Source organism: Carassius auratus, chromosome 46 (genome assembly GCF_003368295.1).
Source record: "Carassius auratus strain Wakin chromosome 46, ASM336829v1, whole genome shotgun sequence".
Lineage (NCBI taxonomy): Eukaryota > Metazoa > Chordata > Actinopteri > Cypriniformes > Cyprinidae > Carassius > Carassius auratus.
In genome coordinates this window covers 14,898,947-14,919,410 of record NC_039288.1, presented here as the reverse complement: position 1 = coordinate 14,919,410, position 20,464 = coordinate 14,898,947, and the positions used below count along the sequence as shown (strand labels likewise).

At 37.4% G+C, this 20,464-nt stretch overlaps 1 protein-coding gene across 3 annotated transcripts in view; it reads left to right on the top strand.

The window, feature by feature from the left end:
• The window catches only part of LOC113064320 (retinoic acid receptor RXR-alpha-A-like), a 130,115-nt gene that overhangs the window by 25,641 nt on the left and 84,010 nt on the right, over positions 1-20,464 (top strand). The window contains exon 1 of one of the 3 annotated variants that reach the window (XM_026235050.1): positions 10,127-10,402. The exons of the other annotated variants lie outside the window; for them this stretch is intronic. Within the exon in view, the coding sequence (XP_026090835.1) occupies positions 10,375-10,402 (28 nt within the window). The 5' untranslated portion in view covers positions 10,127-10,374. Of the gene's footprint in view, positions 1-10,126; positions 10,403-20,464 lie in introns of those variants that run through there. 3 annotated transcript variants of the gene reach the window in all.

The window sequence follows — 20,464 nt, the reverse complement described above, 5'->3', positions numbered from 1 at the left end:
TTTTGCTTCTATCAAACCTTCGTGTTTTTCCTGGCAGGTTTGTGCTTCTGCAGATTTTTTCGTGTATTTTGTTTCTTTTGTTTTGCTGTCTGTTAAGCATTTAGTGTTTTGTTTTGCCATCTGTTAAACATTTCATTTAACATTTGTTTTTTGTTCTAATCCAAAGATAGAGTAGTGATTTTGAGTCGATTTCCTGGAGGAATGTGTTTTGTGTTTATATTTGTGTTTCAGTATCCTCACATCTTGTGAAGGCGGTTGGAGCTCAGGGAGATTCAAATGTTGAGCAGATGCAATGCTCTGCAGTGGCAGGTGGAGTTTGCTGTGTTATTGTGTCACTCTTATCCATCCCACTCATCACTCTTCACCATCTAAACATTAGATACACTCTTGTAATACACCTGCTTTAAAATGCACATATTCAGCTGCTTCTGTTGGCATGGGGTCCTCAGATTGGCACTGCTCATTGAGACAACACACCTGTCGTTAGTCATGGTAGGTCCACTAAACACACAATGTTAAATGGACAGTTCTACCAAAAATGAAATTCTGTCATCATTTACTAACCCTTATGTCATTCCACAGATTTAAAAATGGTAAGGAATCACAATCTTCATTTTGTGGTGAACTATTCTTTACCACAGCTCCTCATTGCTCAACTGTGGTCATCTTTTTGACAACTCAATGAACAGCCAAACTGGTTTGTGATCGGCGCAAGGGGAACTCTACATCGCCTTAGCGTTTTCACACTTCCTTTTGTGTTTGCTGGCAAGCCAGAGCCGAATCACATTAACACAACAGAGGGAATCAGTCATATTAAGCCATCTCGCTGTCACTTGCTTTAGAAGCTCAGCTTCTCTCTGCTAAGCAAGCGTGTCGAGACATAAGATCCATGTTAAATATGATTTGAATGAGGAGCTTTATTTTGTCTTTTTCCCTGCTTGTCATTTATTTTTCTGTGGGCTGGTTTATCTTACTCTTTTTCTGGGTCGTGGTCCCATCAGGTTGAGGCTGCACTATTAAACCATATTTTCAGGTGCCACCACCAGTGGTGGTTATATTTTGATTTGAAGTATGTTTGTGTGACGTAATGACCGCAGACACCTCCGAACACAGTTTTGGGTGAGAGAAACGGCAGGTGCCGAGAGGGAAATGATGAAGTCAGACGAGTTTTCCCGACATCCTTGCAAGAATATAGCGGGAAAAAACATGACATCATTGTTTTAGTTTGAGCAAACGCAAGGTGACAGAGACATATAAACAGACCCTGCTGAATGTCACCTGATTGAATTCTCAGATGGGATGACAGCATAACTGCTGCCAAGACCTTAAATATGCAGATTTTCAGCAATATAGTTGGCTCCATTTGCTTCAGGATCCAAAACCACTGAGTAGAAGCTGAAAAAGCATCTGTCAGAGCATGTCTTGAGGGAGCATATTTTTGTAGTACAATTTATCATATGTTTAAACTGGCAGCCTCAGTATGAGCTCAGATGGGCATATATTATGTGATATGCTTCTCTTCTCTTATATTCAGTGTCATAAAGCATCATAGATTTATGTAATAGCTATTTAGTCCTTTTGGTGATTTACTGTTTGCTATACATTGGCTTTATTCTGTAGCAAGATGTTGAAATTACCTCAGAAAACCCTTTCAGGCTGCATGAATTCTTAAATGGCCCAAATGAGATCAAGAATATCTGGGGAAAAAAGGCATATGCTCTTAAACCGAGAGGTTGAAGGCTGGGTTTTCTGAAGAGCTGTGCTCAAGTTCATGGCAGGACTGGGATATGATTGACAGAGACTCTTTTCTTTCATCTCAGATTTCACAGATGCATTTGGGCGTTTCAATGACAACACATCTCTATTCCAAGCCTCTCAGGCACCAACCTCCTCCCCATCTAAATATGCTTCTCAAGCTGCAAATTGGCATTCTGGGACAGGAGTCGTCTGTGCATGGAAAACCTTTGAAAAGTTCTCTGCTATTGTAAAGAAAGGCATGGTTTGTTTCAGAAGAAACGTATGCTTTTGGGCCAATGCCTTGTGGAGTTGCTGTGTAATGTCACCTATTTTGATATGGCCAACAGAAGTCTTAAGAGATGTTATTTTGATAATATTGTAAAGAAGTCATTCTGTGTCAAAACAACCAAATTTCAGAAACTTCCCTTTCTCAAATTTTGGATTTTGTTATTATTTCTTCTAAAGAAAGATATAGCGATGAAAGCTAAAATATTACATATCAAAGACGTATTTTCACTGAGTATTCCACTATTTTGTAGAGAGGGGGTCAAATTTACAATTTTCACCTGAGATTCGGAGCCAAATTACAGGGGGTTAAAACGACTTTTGAAAGATGGCAGCTTCACTATACTTATTTTACACAGAGATTGGTAGGTCTTTTAGCAAAATCTAATGACTTTAGTATTTAGTAATAACTTTGATGCATAAAATGCCAGTGGTGACCATTCAAAAATGGAAAAAAGCACTTTTCAAGTTTATTCTCCAAAGTTTGCATGCCTGTAATTCAAGAAGTTTTGAAGATATCTTAATAACTTTTGTGATTTCTAAAAAATATAAAAAACACCACTTGCAACTGCACTTTCATCTATTTTTCATAAACAAATCCATTTTTGTTCTAAAAATTTAATTTTGCATAACAAAATGTTTTACTCTGAAATATGTCATATTATGCAGTAGATACAAACAATTGGCTTTAAAGAATAACATTCACAGATTTTCTGAAAATAAATAGAGATTTTGATATGCTGACTTCTTTTCATATCTATGAAGGTGAAGAAGGGGTGTGTAAGTTCACATTCTTAAAGAATGGCATCATTTGTGGTATTTAGGAAACAGAATATGCGAAATTGTCTAGAGCCCTGCTGCTCTTAAATCTGAAGTTTTTCCTATGGAAAGAACCGATGGGAGGGGTTCGAGAAAACTTCTTTTCTCTCTTCCTTACTGTCTTGCTGTCTTTTCAGCCCTCCTCTTCTTTTAAGTTTTCCAGCAGGGTTTTTTTAAATGAAGGATAGGACATAGATTTGCGGATGGAGAGGAAAAGGGTTAATGATGTTTGCAACAGTTCAGGCTTCCCCTTGAAGTGGGAGTCAGTCGAAGGAAGTGTCCAGATTTATGGTTGCAAGATTTGGCCGTGGCAGCTGCTTTCACCGTGGCGGTTGACCAGAGGTAGATAAAGAGAGTGAGAGAGACTCAACAAGAGAGAACATGCTGTGAAGAGTTATTAATCACAATAGGAAAGTGGCTTGAGACGGACACACACACACAAATGATAACCTTTGGGATATTTTAAACAAAATGACAAAATTTAAAAAGGTTTCATGTACGGAGGTTTTTGTCAGTTTGGTCGGCAACTAGACATATAAGTATCAGATTTCAGTTCATCATAATAGTATTAATCTGGCACTGGACGCAGACATGCGCTTAGTTGAAAATATTGGTTTTAATTCATATTAGATAATAATATGTCCTTTGGCAAGAGTTGCTTGATACAGCAAATGGACTGTGTTTTCTAGTCTCTTCTTAACCAAAAGAATAATTATGTCTGCACGAGCGAGCGTATTTTCATGTCCATCAAATGTGCATATTTTTTATTTGATTAGTAGCATCACAGTTTCAAAATGTTTTTTTTTTTTTTTTTTTTTTTTTTTTAGTATTAAGAGAATTCCAAGTATTTTAAACTTGTGCTTTTTAGCATTGTGATGACAATGGCAAGCAGCATTCGGTCATTCAAATAAGCATCTGGGGTAAACAAATCAAGGACCAAGATTATTTGTAATGAAGCACTTCTTGAGAATTCAGTGGGTTTGTTCAGAATCCTTTAATTACATCATCACTCTCCGGATCTGTCGCCCAGGGAAGCCCATTAGCAGCGAGCCCCATAGTGATTCAATGATGTGACTGTTGTGTACTCAAGAGCGCCTCTCTCAGTGGATTGTGTTTTCCCAGCTGAAGTCCAGCAGAGCTCAGCTCTCCCCCAGCAGAGATGAAAATAAATCATTCAGGGAAAACGTATGTTGCCTCCATGCCCTCTAAAGGATCTCAGAGCCACGAAGTCTGTCCTTTTTTGTGTATATATGAACAATTCTGTTATTTTGTAGTCTGTAGTCTTTATACACAAAATGCAGTGAGATGTATGCTGTGATTACCCAAATGATGCAGTTGTTATAGTTTGAGACCTTTTGTATTTACAATGTGATACAAGCATAACAAAAAAATAAAATTGCGGACATCACATGGAAACTAGCTGTTCTGTCTTCTGTGGAGAAGATAGAACTATAGAAATCTGAGTTAATTGCTCTGCCATATTTATATAATATTGTGCAGTGTGTAAAAAGCCAATTTTGGGCGCATGTATCGACTCGGACTAAGGTTAGCTACATTGCTAATGCTAGCTACACCACCAATTGAGAGAATTTTAAACATTATTCCTTAGTGGAACAATTTTATCTATTAAACAAATGTTGCTAGCCTTCAAAAATTCATACACCTATTGACTAATGCAACCCACGAAAAGCACATTCCCTGTTGTTATCAGAACGTTGGCTAATGTTTTGGCAAGGTTCTCTCAAGTTTTTCAAAATTATGTTCTCAGAATGTACACGTAAATATTATTTATACATTGTTCATTGTTTTTTCGTGCTGAAATATTTTAGTTGGATGTTCTTTTAGCCTTTAGTGCTACAGAAAAAAAAATCAAAAGCAACATTAACATATTGTTTGCAAAATGATACAATTTAATCAAATTTTCCGTTGACGTTTGTATAACCAGAATTTTTTTTTTTTAAACTGACATTTTGAACATTCAGTGTTTTGTTCATTTAATCAGAACTTTAGCAAAAAGTTCTTAGAACATATTTTTGTTTGTTGGATTTATTACAAATATTTATTCTTTATCATGGTCACTTTATATTTCCCATTAATAAACAGAATTTTGGCTTGCTACATTTCAGGCTCCCTGGTATATTTTCTTGCCTTCCAGTGAAAGTTCCCTCTTTCTGGGTGAAAACAGCATCTATTCAGCACTGGAGAGTGTCGGACTCTGAGGAGAAAATGATTCCCATTTCTTTGCCTTGGCAATAAACCGAGATGTCACATATTTATCACGGTGCCAATTTGAATGTAGCCAATATCTGTGTAATGGGATTTAAAGCTTGATGTATGCCAGCATTCTGGTGGATCCCTGCAGTGGAGTCCTCACTCGCTCCAGCAGCAGAGCGATTGTGATGTAATGCCTCAATATTGATAACTGCCCTCAGAGCAGTGGACTCTAATTGCCTATGAAAATATTGAGCTGTAGGGCCATCATTTCATCTCTTCTCCTCTCAGTTCAGCTGCTTTCCATCGTCTTGTCATCTCCGCTGCACGATCACGAGATAAATCCACCGTTTCAAACGGATTCCAGTTTGAATGAAAGCCCCCATCACTGTGAAGCTGTCTAAACGGTCTCTTCACTTTCAGTGGTATTAGAGCAATCTGGGTATTTTTCCACATGCTAAAATCTTCTCAGTCTGCATATTGATTCTCTGACCACACATTGGACGCTTCATGTGGTTGTCAGTCATTCTGATGTACTTTACTGTGAGATCTAATATGCAAAGCCTCTATATTTGAATTGAGAGATTATCCTAAATGTTTAAATCAGGCTTCTGTTGCACATTTTTGTTAACTTCTTAATCAGTAATTCTGTATAGAGATACATCTTCGTGCTGTATATGTGTACACTGACCACAACATGGATTTCATTCATACTTAAAAATGTATTAATTTCATTGCATCAGATCAAAAATGTCAAATTAAAGTGGCATCTGCCAAGAAATCATGCTAGAACTTTTATGGCTGAATTGAATTTTATTGTTTTGTCTTTATGTTGAACAGTATATTTAGTGTTTTATAATATAAAGCCTGCAAAAAGATTATAGTGCTATGTTTCTTCTGAATAAATCACAGTTGGTTTAATATTATAATAAACTGATCGAAATTGCTGTTAAAAAAAGAGAAATGTGTTTGAGCAGCATATCAGCACATTAGAATAATTTCTGAGAGATCATGTGACTCTGACTGTAATGTAATGACTGCTGAAAATTCAGCTTGCCATCACAGGAACAAATTATATTTTCAAATATATTGAAATAGAAACCAGTTACTTGAAATAGTAATAACATTTATTAATAACATATTACTGTTTTTACATCAAATAAATGCAAACTTGGTGTGCATGAGAGATTTAACAAAAAAAAAAAAAGGAAATATTCTTACCAACCCAAACTTTTCTGTTGTCTAATGCAATATTTTTTTTTTCATTGTCCATATACTTAGTGTGCATGTCAAGTTCCTCATTCCTTATCTTTTGCAATGTCTTCAAAAAGCACTATGACCCCTGTAAGTGAGGAATTTGACCCATTCTGCTTTGCCGCTGACCACTGATCATCCCTTGGGCTAAAAAGGGGGAGAAGTCCAGTTTTTCACCCTTCTTCTTTCTTATTAAGGCCTCTAGGCTCTTCCTCTACCCATCGTTTACTACGGTTTTGTGTAGGTCCGCTCACATCAGTAAGCCTCACTGGTATGTGTGTGTGATCAGCCTGGGATTGAATTTCTTGATATCTGGAATCCGTGCAAATCAGTTTTGTTCCAGATAGAAAAAAGGATTCACAGTTATAATCCAACATCTCCAGGCTTCATCTCGTCCCTTTTACGTAGGTTAGGAAAAGATTGATATTTCCTTATGAATCTCGTGCTGTGAAGAACCAGGTCCCCATAGTAACAGCAGAATGGCATCAGTGCAAACAGCCATCATGGATGAGCGTGTTGTAAACGCTGGAGCACAATGGGGACCGAAAGGGCCGTGTTCCATTTATCACCACGTTTGAGACCTGAAAGAGAAACTGTCACTGTTACCTCGGCGGAGGTCGTCACGCCGATGTCCCCCCGAGGCCTGGACGCATTATTCAAATGTGAAGAATCCAATAGAGATGCCCCGTTATAAACACTTGCACGTGAAGATGGTGAGAGAGAATTGGTCTTGAAGTGAGAAGCCCAGAGAGACCCAAAACACCCTTTGGAGATTTATATGTGGGAAGGTCAGGGGTCAAACAGCCATTAATCAAGGCTAAAGAAAAGGATTAAATAGCAAGGTCTCGCGGGCAGATGAGAGAGCGGCTGATTGAGGCGTTTAAAAGAGTGTGTTGTGTCTGTCTTAGATTACATAGAGTGAGCCGTAGGCTAAACATCCATCTGAACCACGGCAGAGTGCTTACACTCTATAATCAGCAAGCCAGAGGACCTCTACAGTGGTCAGTCATACATCACAATATCCCTCATGGTAGCGCACAGGGCAAGTCGGTGGTACTGCAGTTTAGGAATACTGGATTATTATAATTATCATTTTTGTCCATTTTGGTACTTTAACAAAACCTTCTTACTGTACTTGGCTTCATTAAACTACAGCGGGCTAACTAAATATTATTAATCGTTAAACATAAATTGTAACCATTAATCTCCAAGTACAGCGTCCCTGGGAAGCCCAAACAAAGGTGATTGGACTTCGAGATGAAAATAACAGGGTTTCGACAACATGGCGACAAACACAAACGCAACTCTTCCTATTCTCCGCCGTAGCGCAACAAGGCCACGCCCCCTTTTTTGTGTATTCCTGTGGGCGGAGGTTAGTCAAAAAACTGTTTTAGTGATGTCATTACTGCAGGAATTAGAGGGATGTATTCCCAACGGGTAGTTCGTTGTAGGCAAATTCTGTTAAATAAAATATCTCGCTTGGCATTGAACTTTGAGCTTTAGAATTTTACAGATATTATTTATACTCTAACAACAACATTACACACTAACTAAAGTTTAAAACATGGGATCACGAGGAACGGGGCCTTTAAAATAAATGTCACTTGTTTTGACATTTTCTTATCTATCACAGTGACATTCAAACAAAATCTTTTTTGCTACTGAATGTGTCATCACCTCAGCTGTGCGATGCACGGAGGTGCTTTCAATATGCTCTTGTTCAGAGACATGACCGCACACGCAGAGGGCCAATTTCACATACACTTGCTATGTTGCCACTGATATTTCCAGTGCATTCTTGATTATCGTTCTTACATCTATGTAAAATAACAGTGAAATAATACAAATTATATTCACTGGTCAAGCGTGAGATTCCTTGCACCATTTCTGGAGTGGTATTATGCAAAAATCTTCCTCCTGCTGTGCCTCTGTGTATGAAACGTTAAATGCGAGTCGTGAGTCAGATAATAAATATAATTTATGCTATTGTTCTGCTTGAATTTATTTATTAATTCATTCATTTAAACACTGTTATGTAGACCGGATATGATTTCACACATGCATCTGTATATGTGTGTGCCATGGCTCATCATTGATAAATAGGTTCAGCAGCATTCATGGCTTTTGTGCCATAACATACATCAACATATCATTTGTACAGTACACAGAGTGACCATAACTACAGCCACATTGCTCTTTCTGAATATAGATCACCCTTTGCTGTGCAGCTCGTAAACACTTGTCACAATCTGAGAATCTTGATTGTAACCTGCACATCAAGTCATCTTGAAGTCCATGGTGAGTGTGAAAGTCTGCTATGAACAAAATCTGCCATTGCTGTTCGGACTACCCAGTGGTGAGACTGTTAGTCTGTGTGACACCCAGAGGGTGTGAAGGGGAAAAAACTCACACCAGTGTCCCTCACATCAATGCACAATCATCTGAGCCCAGTCACGGCTGCTTTAGGTTTATTCCACAGCATAGACAAACGGCTTTGATCTCTAATGCGCAGTGCGCTGCATTAATTATGAATCATTCCCCCAGCCGAACTGTGGCGAACACCTTCAAACGCTCAGCGAGTGATGCAGTGTTTTCGTAGGCCCCCAGGATGGCTCCGGGACTGCATGTATATATACATTTATCTGCATGAACAAAATAAGAGAGCTTTGCAAAAAAACTTCTGCCGTGCCCCTGAAGTATTCGGCTTCTGTATGCAACATCTCTTCTTAGCCCGCGGTTACTCACGCTGCTAGAGATTCTTATATACATCACCAAAAGCCTCTTCCATGTGTGTGATATTCACAATTCAGTGGACACAACCCAGGCAAGCTAAGGCAGCCGTGTGAAGTAATGATAAAGCTACGCGATGGTATCCAATTGACTGGGGTGTAATATTGGAGAAATTACCTAGTTCTCTATGGGCTAATATGGATCCTGTAGTGCTGCATGCTGTTATAGAAAACTGTCTGCAAGGCCTGTTCCCCAGCAGCAAATTCCGAATAGCCTCGAAAAGACACATTGATTGATTTTTTTATTTATTGAGAGATATTGCATGGATATGAATGGCATGTTGAGGCTGTGTGCATAGTGTACTTCTAAATGCATGCAAAAAGAGCAGTATTTATACAGCAGGGTTTCATCAATTTCCTCATACTCAAGAAAACAAGAGCAGTACAACACAACTTTCATCAGGTAATAAATCAATCAATCAATCAATCAATATTGGAAACATACACATATTGTATGATATCCATGACCTGTTTACATATTATTACTAAGCTCCTAATGTATCCCCTAGAGTGGAAAGTTAAAAAAATAAAATAAAATAAACAAATATTTAATATAATCTAAGAGCAAAGATTTAAGTAAAAGCCATAGGATAAAAATAATGCAGTCGAAAAATTATCACTGATAGAAAACAGTCATTGTCATAAATTATAAACATAAATTCATAAATGTGAAATAATTATTATAAAGGTAATGTGTTATTTATTTTATAAAACTGTATGTATGTATGTATATATATATATATATATGTATGTATATATATATATATATATATATATATATATATATATATATATATAATATTTCTATCTATCTGTCTGTATCTTTAATTACTGCTATAAATCTTAGTCATTTTTAATGACAGGCTGGTAATTCATTAATGGCAACATGTGCTCACTTTAGAGGCTCTTTGTTTACCACATGTGCAAGCAATGCTCTTTATTCAAGGAAACACTTTCATTTTCTTCTTAACCCCCTCTATGGCTGTAGGCAGAGCGGCGCAGGAGGGGTTAACGTTCCCCAAGCGTCGTTGCTAAATGTGCTGCGTTAGCGTCAGTGGGAGTCCCCTTCGCTGGGTCCCTTTGCAGTAGTGTGGACTGGAGAGTTGTAGACCGAGCCGAGCAGAAGCGTGAACAACAGAAGTAGTGCCATAAAGTGAACATTTGACATTATCGCGAAGCTTTTTACTTTTACCGCGTGGAGCCGTGTTGTACTGTCATCAGAGGGGGATACCGAAAGCTTAAACGCGCGCGACAGCTGGCATGAGCTAACCGACCAGACATGGAAACCAAACCTTTCTTGTCATTGGGTAAGTTTACCCTCAGACTGCTGAAAGATGTTTATTTTTCCACTCGAGTTTTTTTGGTATGCAAGAGAGAGTTTTATGATTTACTTTTTAGTCCAGTGTGAGGGAAAAAAACATGAACGTTAAAAAAAAAAAACTAACGTAACTTGGCATTGCTTTATTCGCTCATTATCGACTCGGGCTGTATTGGAGGATTACCTTCGTGGCGAATGGAGACTAATGCAATTATAATCAATACGTTCACAGCAGTCAAGTGCATGGTGTGGATCAGGACATTTGTTTATAAATCAAACTAATGGTAAACACAAAAGTTGGGCGTGCAAAAGCGATGGCACGCGCTCGAGAGTGCCACCTCATTCAGTTTCGTGCTTACTCATAAGATGTTTAATTCTTGATATGCGGTATCATTTGACATATTAATAGTGTTGTGCTCTGACTCCGGTGCTGCAGAGTTGAAGCTTGTGCATCATTTCTTTCACTTTCCTGGCTGGAATACAGAAAAAATGCAGACGTGTGTGCATATGTGTGTGGGTGATTTTTCTTATTTATAATGCAAAGCAACATCGCGCATCAGTCTAAAATTGAAATGGACATTAGTTTGAAGGCATCGGACGTCTGTAAGAATTCATTAACGTTAAATCGCAAACAGCTTTTGTCATTGAAAGAAGAAAAGCGTTATTAGCTACAGCGAATTTTATTGTTTGTCCATACATTTATATATATATATATATATATATATATATATATATATATATATATATATATATATATATATATTTTTTTTTTTAATCCGGTTTCCTTGTACTTTGTTCTCAAATTATCACGCGAGAACCGTTTGTGTATGCGATAACAGTTGATATAAGTGAACTTGGACAAACTTTGGCGTTTTCCGTGAGTAGTATACGGAGGAAAGTGACAGAAGTCATCGCAGAGCAATACGATATCATTTGAAATCTATTTAGAGTAACCAGATTTAATAAAAACACCACTAGGTGTCCGGGGAACATTCAGTTCTAGTTCAAAAATGTCCTTTATTTAATCGACGGCTGAGGCGAAATGTACTGTAGGTGTGGTTTCCATAAGATGATAGTCCATCATATTAAAGGAATAGTTCACCAAGAAATGAAATTAGTTTTTATTTACTCATCCTGTTTCAAACCTGTATGACGTTTTGTCTGTGTAACACAAAAGGCAGATTTGTGAATTTGGCTGTTCTTTTCTGTGTAAGTGAATGGGATCTGAGACTGACGGGATTTATTAAGGACAGAAAGGCATCTTGAAAGAATCATTCACTTTGTTGAAATGAGTGTCCAGATATTCTTCAAAAAATAGTATGCGTTTATGTAGATTAAGCACTTTCAAGGCACTCACGTGGTAAGATAAAAATACTTTAATGAACAGAGCTTAAATCATTACAACAAGTAAAAAGTAGATATGATTTTCATTATTTTATTTGTTTTGTTTTGTAAAAGATCAGAGCCCCTTAAATTCCAGCGGTCAGTGTGTGATTATGAAATCATAGAGCAGTTTGCAGCTGTAGAGATAATGTGATATCTGAGTGATGCCAAAAATAGACTAATAGGCAAGAGATTTAGATAACGGCTCAAAATAATTAATAACCTGGCTTTGTCTTATACATCTTAAACATGCTTATTACTCATGCAAGAATGTGGTTTGGTAAATGAACATGTACTTCAGTAAATGATACACATTACTTTCTAATGCATATATGCATGGAGATAAGTTGATCAGTCACACATGATTTAGTTCACACGCAGAGGCCCGCATACTGTAATAATAACCAGCATGCTCTGCGTTTTCACTCAGGGATATAGGCAGGACTGTTATTGTGGCTGTAGCTCTTTCATGCAGGAATCGTGTTACCCCTTGAAGTACATCATCACCCGACTGGTTCACTGAGATGAGAGACAGCAGGAATGCCGGGTTTCCTGAAACCCCCCGAATATTCCCAAAACAGGACCAGAAAAATCACAGAGTTAAGCAACATAATAGACTAGTTGTTAAATTATGTTTGGGTTTTGTGTGGCTTTTTATGCTGGGAAATTTGGATGTAAAAGCTGGATTTAATTTGTGGCTTTATAGTTCTATTTTTCAGTAGGCATCTATTTTAATAGTAACAAAGGTTTGTTAATAAATAGTTCTTAATGGCGCCCTTTGCTTTATCCTTCACATAATCTGCACTTTAGGAGAATTAAGTAATGGTTGTAAATCCTTGTCTTTAAAAAGATTGGGTGAAAATATTGTAATGTCATTAACCATGATAATATTTTATACAATTCATAAAATAATAGAATGTATGAACCCTTTTAACAATGAAAAGCTCAGTTAACTTTAAACCCTTAATAATTATATATATTTTTAATAATATTTAACCCTAAATAATAAAAAATAAATAAATACATAAATATTTACAAAATATATATTTTTATATAATTACAAAAAAACATTTAGTCATTTTTTTAAATGTAATTTTTTAAAAATAAGAAATACTATTTTTAAATAACATTTAACCTTGAATAATTATATATATATATATATATATATATATATATATATATATAAATTTAAATCCTTAAAATATTGATCGGTTTATAAGCTTCTAAGCATATGTAGCTTGTTATAAAAAGCTTATCATAAAAAGAAAAAGAAAAAAAAGAAAGAAAAAAATCATTAACTTAAGATTTTCAACACAAAGCATGTGGCTGCTTGCAAATGGAGTTCTGTTTCTGTGTTGAGTGTCATGGAGCAGACGCTCAGCTCTGGCCTGCTGAATTCAGACACATAATCATTTAAACCTGAATGATTCCTTACATTTACAAACGCTTTTCAAATAACTGTGCTAGATATACTCCTGATGTTTCTGTTCTTTGTAAAGCATGCAGAACAGGTTGAGTTTATTAACTTTTTCACCAGCCCTAGGCACAGGTGCTAAATAGCCTACCTCATATTTGTCAGTTTTTTTTAATGAAGATATAATGAAACCTTTTATGGAAATTACAGGGGAAGGTACTAGGGACTAAAAGCTTGTGTAGCATCATAAAAACATAAAAAAGTATTCTGCTTTTTGAAATCACTTTCTGTTTATCTGTAGATTATTAAGTGAGTGGATCCACAAGATGTAGATGGGTTTGTCCATGAATTTTAAAGACCATTTGTTATATAAAATATTTTTTTTAAGGGTTGGGAGTAGGCGCTTTTGAGTGACAGGAGGACTGTTTTTTCTTTTTTTCGCCTGCTTCAGTTAAGTTCATGGTCTTAATGAGAAAGTGACATCATAGTTGAGGGGGGTGCATTCCTCTGTCAGCCGTAATTCAGGAACAAAGGTGGTTCTGGGAGATTTAAAGAGCTTTGATTGGGGGGCTGGGGGGCTGTTTACCTCTTAAACCCATACAAGTTTTTTTTTTTTTTTGTAATGACAGGGTAGTTTTAGGTTTCTTCCCGGATGCTTTTTGCCCCTTTTGTGAGCGGGCTGCAGCTGTCATTTTTACTAGAGAAGTTTTATAGAGAATGTTAATGGCTTAAAGGGATAGTGCTCTCTAAAGGCCGTTTACCAACGACATATCACAGTCAAGGGAAGAGATTCAGTTCAGCCGTATTACAGAGTTTCACAATCAGGTTACTGCTGTACACAGAAATGGAGCTTTCAAACAGTTGTTTATGATAGCCATGCATCAAACCCTTGTTAATAATTTGTTACTTTTCAGCCCCCGACATTTGCAAGTGTTTTATCTTTAAGGGGAGCGGTGGACTATGAACTTCAGACCTTGACCTTCTCTCCCCATGTGTTTTATCAGCCGGATGATTTGTTTTTTACTTGTAGAATTGAGTTTTCACAACGTTACAACAGATGATAAACTATAGCAGACGTTATACTGGAAACCTCGCTTATACGTTTATCACGGTTTGATAGGACTGATATTGTGTGCATCACTGATTGTGTAACTGATGAGAGAGATAATGACAGTTTAGTCAAATCAGCTCTGGGTGAGTGAAGTTCTTTTTACTTTTGCTGCTTATTAATATGGATAATGAAAGAAAGAAATCTGAATGAGAAATGTTGTGAGCCAGATTCAAACTTGCATCTTCCGCATGAGAGCACCACAGCTAATGTGTTGGAGCACATGTAATAACCACACAAACATTTTTACCTTAACTTGTGAATTACACGGCCATTCAAAAGTTAATTAATTAGTTATTTTATTCGGCAAGGATGCTAAAATTGATCAGAAGTGTCCATAAAGACATTTATATCATTGTAAAAATAATTCAATTAAAAATAATTATTTTTGACTTTCTATTTTTTCTATTTTTTTCTATTTTTTTCTATTCTTTTTTTTTTTATCATGGTTTCACTGAAGTTTCACAGAGTCATGTAACACTGCAGACTGGAGTAATGATGCTGAAAATTTGCCATTGCAGGAATTAGTTACATTTTACATCTAGGTATTTTAAATTGTAATGTTTTACACTATTGCTATTTTACTGTGTTTTTGATCAAATTAATGCAACCTTGGTGAGCAAAAACGAAAAAATTATATAGATTCATGTTTTGAACAGTGGTGTATGTAACCGAACCCAGTTATATGAAGTGGGATCCTGCAACCTGTGTGTCAAAACTGCAGACCATTAACCGTTAGCAACTCTACAGTGTAGAATTCATACTCCAGCGCAGTGACATTAGCCTTTATCACACATCGCGTTAATTAAAATGCTCTGACAGAAATGTGAAATAGTCTTCTATCTCTTTCTGAAGCCGGAGCGACACATGGTTTAGATCGCTTTAAATCACAGTAATGATTTTATAGGTTTCCTTGTGTGAAACAAGGCATCTGTGACTGTTCTCGGGTTGTGGCATGGTGCATTCTGAGCACTGAACGCCAAATGATTTTGTCTTTATCATAAGGCAGAATGATCAGTCTTTAAGTAATGGACCATTGACACTCTATCTACAATCTCAATTAGCAGTGTCAGTGAAACAAAGAAACAGTCATCTATGCCCTGGTGGTAAGCAGATAAACATCAAATTTTCATTTTTGGTGAAATTGAACGCACAGATTTGTGGGATATCAATGGCAGTGAGGGATACATCTACGCTGCCTTCAAAAATCGATCAGATGAAGTCATCTCAGCGATTGCGTTATGATTGTTAAATTGTGGTCTGAAAGGATGGTAGAATATGGTTGATCGTCTAATTGAGCTGAAGATGAATATTGTACAGTCTGCTTTAGTTTACTCAAGATTCCTGGGCTCATGCCATGCAATCTGACAAAAATAGGCAAAAAAAGCATTCTCGACTGCATGTTAGAGCGTGTGTGGAGAACTCTGTCCATTAATGCCACAGTTTAAACTGCAGAGCTTAAATCAAACCGGCAGATTAAGAACAATGATTGCAATTTTGATAATCCATATCTTTTACACCAACCAAAACATGATGACAAAGATAAGATGAAAAGATTTGTAGGCAAATAAATGGCAGCTCTGTTGCACCGTGAACACTGTTCTTTTCCACATCATTTGTTTTTTTGGCTTAGCCAGGAGTGCTTTTACCCTCACCATCCACGTTTTGCCCATACAAGGTCTCTTTTATTTTACCGACGGGTCTGCAGAGTGATTTACAGCTCGTTCACGTCAACTCCAGTCTCTCACATGGGCTTCAAATGTACTTTGAGGCACGTCAGAGATCTCTCTTCCTCACTGCTATGGCTGAGTACGTCTCCACGAGGTATAAGATGATGGCAGAGAGAGAGTGGGCACATTTCGTATTTCTGTTAACATAAGTCATGGGACGTGTCAGGGATGGTGTCTCTTTCACAGATCCGGCCGTTCCAGCGAGAAAGGTGTTCGTGTGCTCAAACAGCAGAAGAGCGCGCCTCTTATTAACCATACGCTGCAAGCGCCACTGCTATTTTTCAAGTGACTGTTGAGCTACTGCTCACTCCAGCTGAGAGCCTTTTAATCTTGGAGGTGTGCGAGCCAGTTACTTCCTATCACTTTAGGGAGTGTGTGTGTAAGTGATTCTAGTACTGGGACAAAACAGAGCAGTAAAACCTGAGGAATTATTTTGATTTATTCAGTTCAACATGGTCAGAGGGTTGTAGCTGTTTTATGGAGCATGTGTGGACTTGTTGAACTCCTTTTCAGGATAAGAAATGACATTATCAGACAAATATCTGACAGCGTCACTGCTGAGAAAGCTTGTAAAAAGAGGTACATTTAAATTAGCCTCTTCCTTCTGTCAAAATGGTAATGATGTAAAAAAAATAAAAATAAATAAATATATATATATATATATATATATATATATTTTTTTTTTTTATTTTTTTATTTTATGTCTTTAATATATTTTCATTATTTTGTAAAGTTTGAAAAGTTAATATGATATGAAGTATTGAGTTATGAGCTTAAATATGTGCTTGTCTCAGAGACTCTCTGTACTTGTCATATTTAAAACCACTTGTTCATATAATTTTTAAATAAAAATTTCAATTTATGCATTTAGCAGACGCTTTTATCCAAAGCGACTTACAGTGCATTCAGGCTATCAATTTTTACCTATCATGTGTGAATCGAACCCCCAACCTTGTGCTTGATGCTCTACCAATTGAGCTACAGGAACACACACACACACACACACACACACACACACACACACACACACACACACACACACACACACACACACACACACACACACACACACACACACACATATGTATGGATGCTACATCAGGATTAGGACCGCACGTCCTGTTTGCTGCATCAGTGCACGGAAGTTACCAGTTTAGAAAATCAAAAATGGTTTAAACACTGAATTTTGAATCGATTTCTTCTTGTAAACTTAGAGATATGGATTTGGACGGCAATTAAATAACCACACAACCTTTTTTTATAAAAAATAAATAAACCGTAGGTAATTTGGCCGGGGAATTTTACGGGGGTGGTAAGAGAAAAACACAGATATCCTGGATTTGGACGGCAATTAAATCACCAGCTTCCCTGTAAATGGTGAAAATCACTTGCGTCCCCCTGAGAAACAATTACCGTCCGAATAGGGCTTAACATAATAACTCTGGCATTAAACTCAGTTAGTGAGAGCTTAGTTAAAATATTGTGCATATATAGCCTAGGCTGTTCCAATTACTTATGAAAGTACAATGAAATACCTCGTATCGGCAGACAATGTGCATATGTGTTTGTGGTTTTCCTCAGGAGAGAAAAAACAGAAATCAAATTAAATGGTATGTTTGTGTTAAGTGATCATCTCTGATTTATATCAATGTGGAATTGTTGCCGTTTTTAAAAACTGATGTCAGATAGAGCTAAAAAAAAATCATCTCAAGAATCAGTGGTGACGTTCTGTTTCATACTGGATGGGTAGTATTTTAGCGCTTGCTGCATTGTGGGAGGTATTTGTGGTTTGGCAGTCATCCCTGTGTAGTTGTTTGCATTAGAAATGCAATTTCAACTTCCACTCAGTGTTTGTTAGGCAGTGGTCTGGGCTGAGAAACGTGTTTACAGTGGATTTTGAGAATGCCTTTGGCAAAATCTTCTGCGGGGAGTTAGGCAGGAAGACAACCGGACAGATAGGCAGACGGGCAGGCACTGGCGTTTTTTTTTGTTCACGTCAATTTGTTGCATACCAGAAGGCTTACATTCCAGCGCCTGCTGAAATGGCACCCGTCAAGTTCAAGTGTCACATTTAGGATGGTTTCTTCTGTTTCAAACTAGAACAAGTAACATGAGACCGCTTCACATTATAAAAACCAGATCAGAGCCTGAGCACCCGCTGGAGGGTTGGTTTTACGCAGGTGTGTGAGCGTGTGATATTCTGGCACTGTTTGAATGAAACGGCTCATTTTAAAACCTGCAATTAAAGCAGAACAACTAAGCGCAGAGCGTTTGTGTGAGGCAAAGAGGCAAGGTCATGGGTCATGGCCAGGTCGTAGACTGTAGGGAGTGTGCAGTGCTTGCACACAGGAGCGTGTCAGGGAACTGCAGCAGTAGCACATTAGTTTCTCTCAGAAAACCTGAGAAATTCACCTCAGAAGGTTATGAGACTTGAAGCAACACCACATATTTTCTGGTTCTAGTCCTTTTTTCTCATCTGTTATTGTTGAGTGTTTGTTGTGAGTTTCTTTGCAGTGTTAAAAAGCCAAAACTTAGGAAGAATGAAAGAAAGCGAAAAAGCAAGTTAGTTGTTCGCTAAGGGGAAGTGATAGGTGGCACATCTGGAATGCTTCAGCAATCTGGAAGAATTTCATGGAATTTAAGGGTCTTTGGAATTTGTTATGCTTAGTGTTCAGCATCTTCAAAGTCCCAGAAACGTCTCTGGCATGTAAATGAAGGGGGAGACTCTCTCTTACAGAGCAGGTCGAATCATTCCAGATTTTATTGTGGTCTAAATTGGGCTCCTATATGCATGATTTCCCTTTGTGTAGGCGGGATAATTAAGTGACACTGAGGTGAAAGATGGAGAGGGAGCACCAGTGAAACTCAACTCCCCATAAACCTCCATCGAGATGGCCATCCGTAATCATATCAACAACAACTACAGCTGCTACACATAGGAAAAGCACAGTTTTATGGGCTTTTTAATGTTTTGGGGTAAATCTCATTAAACTGTCTTGAGACTAATTTCATCCCAAAATTGTATTATATTTTATATAATTAAGCATGTGTTAGCACATTAAGATTTGTTTATATATAATATATGTGTATATATATATATATATATATATATATATATATATATATATATATATATATATATATATAGTGGTGCTCTTATTGATCAGATGATAATCACTTTGGGAAGTTTGATAAGAGGTCTTTATAAAGGTCGATCTCATAAACCGATCTCAAGCTGATGACGCGCTTGCCTTGAAAGGTTGGGCATGACATTCAGCGGCATCGTCTCAGTCTCTGTCTGGCACGGGTGAAATAATTGTAGTGCTGAAGGTGAGGTACAATAATTAAATAACTTTCAAAGTAATTTTGCAAACTTTGTGTGAGGCTTAATTTCCCAAACAGCGTGAGTGAAATCACCGCAAATGGCTTCAAATCACCACGTCTCATCTGCACATTAAGAGAGCTGCATGCTGCACAGTTGACACAGGAATTGTCACTTGCACAGTCGCGTTGTATCGTAGCAGTGCCATATCATCATTAAAGTTTATTAAAGTATTATTAAATTTGCATTTCTTGTTAAGTCTTGCCAGTGTTTAAACCTTTCAGCACTCACGCACTCTCCTAGAGACGGCGCGCTCATGCACACTCAGTGCACGCACACACAGCTCAGGAAGTCAGTCTTGTGCTGTGTGTAAGCCATTGTGCAGCAATTACCTCATTGTAAAAACAAAAATGCACTGCATGATCAAACATTTAGGCGAGATAATATTTTTGTTTGAAAAATGACAAAAAAAAAGCCTCCTCCTTTATCTGATCCGAGCACCCTTACATTTAAAAAAAAAAAAAATTATATATGGTATATAAATGGTGCAGGCTGGATTCAAACACATATGAGTACTATAGTTCAAAGTGCAGAGTGCATGCATGAGAACCACAAGTCCATGATTCTTGAAAAAAAAAAAAAAAAAAAAAACTTTCCCCACTGAGTTGCAAGATATACATTTTGTCTTCCTGGAACAATGGTGGTCTGTCCTATTTGAGGTACTTGCGACATGACATAATATCTGTCTCACAGACAGAACCATGTGGCATTGCGTTTAACTCCCACAATTAGCAGAGTTTCTTTCGAAAGCTGAATGTAAACCTGAGTATAAATCAAATCCCCAGCATAAACCCGAGCCTTAATTGTCAGCTTTTTATGTTGAAAGCGGCTTTGATGTGTGATGGTAACCTTGCCTGAGCTGAACCTCTCTTGGGTCAGGGAATTAACATTTTAAGAGACTTCAGTGGAATGAGTGTGCGTTCAGATCCGCATGAGGCAGCGGGTTTCACTTTAGTATTGACATCTCATCAGAGACTTCCATCCCAGACTGACAGACATCAGGTTATTTGATCTTTCTAGACTTAGAACATCTT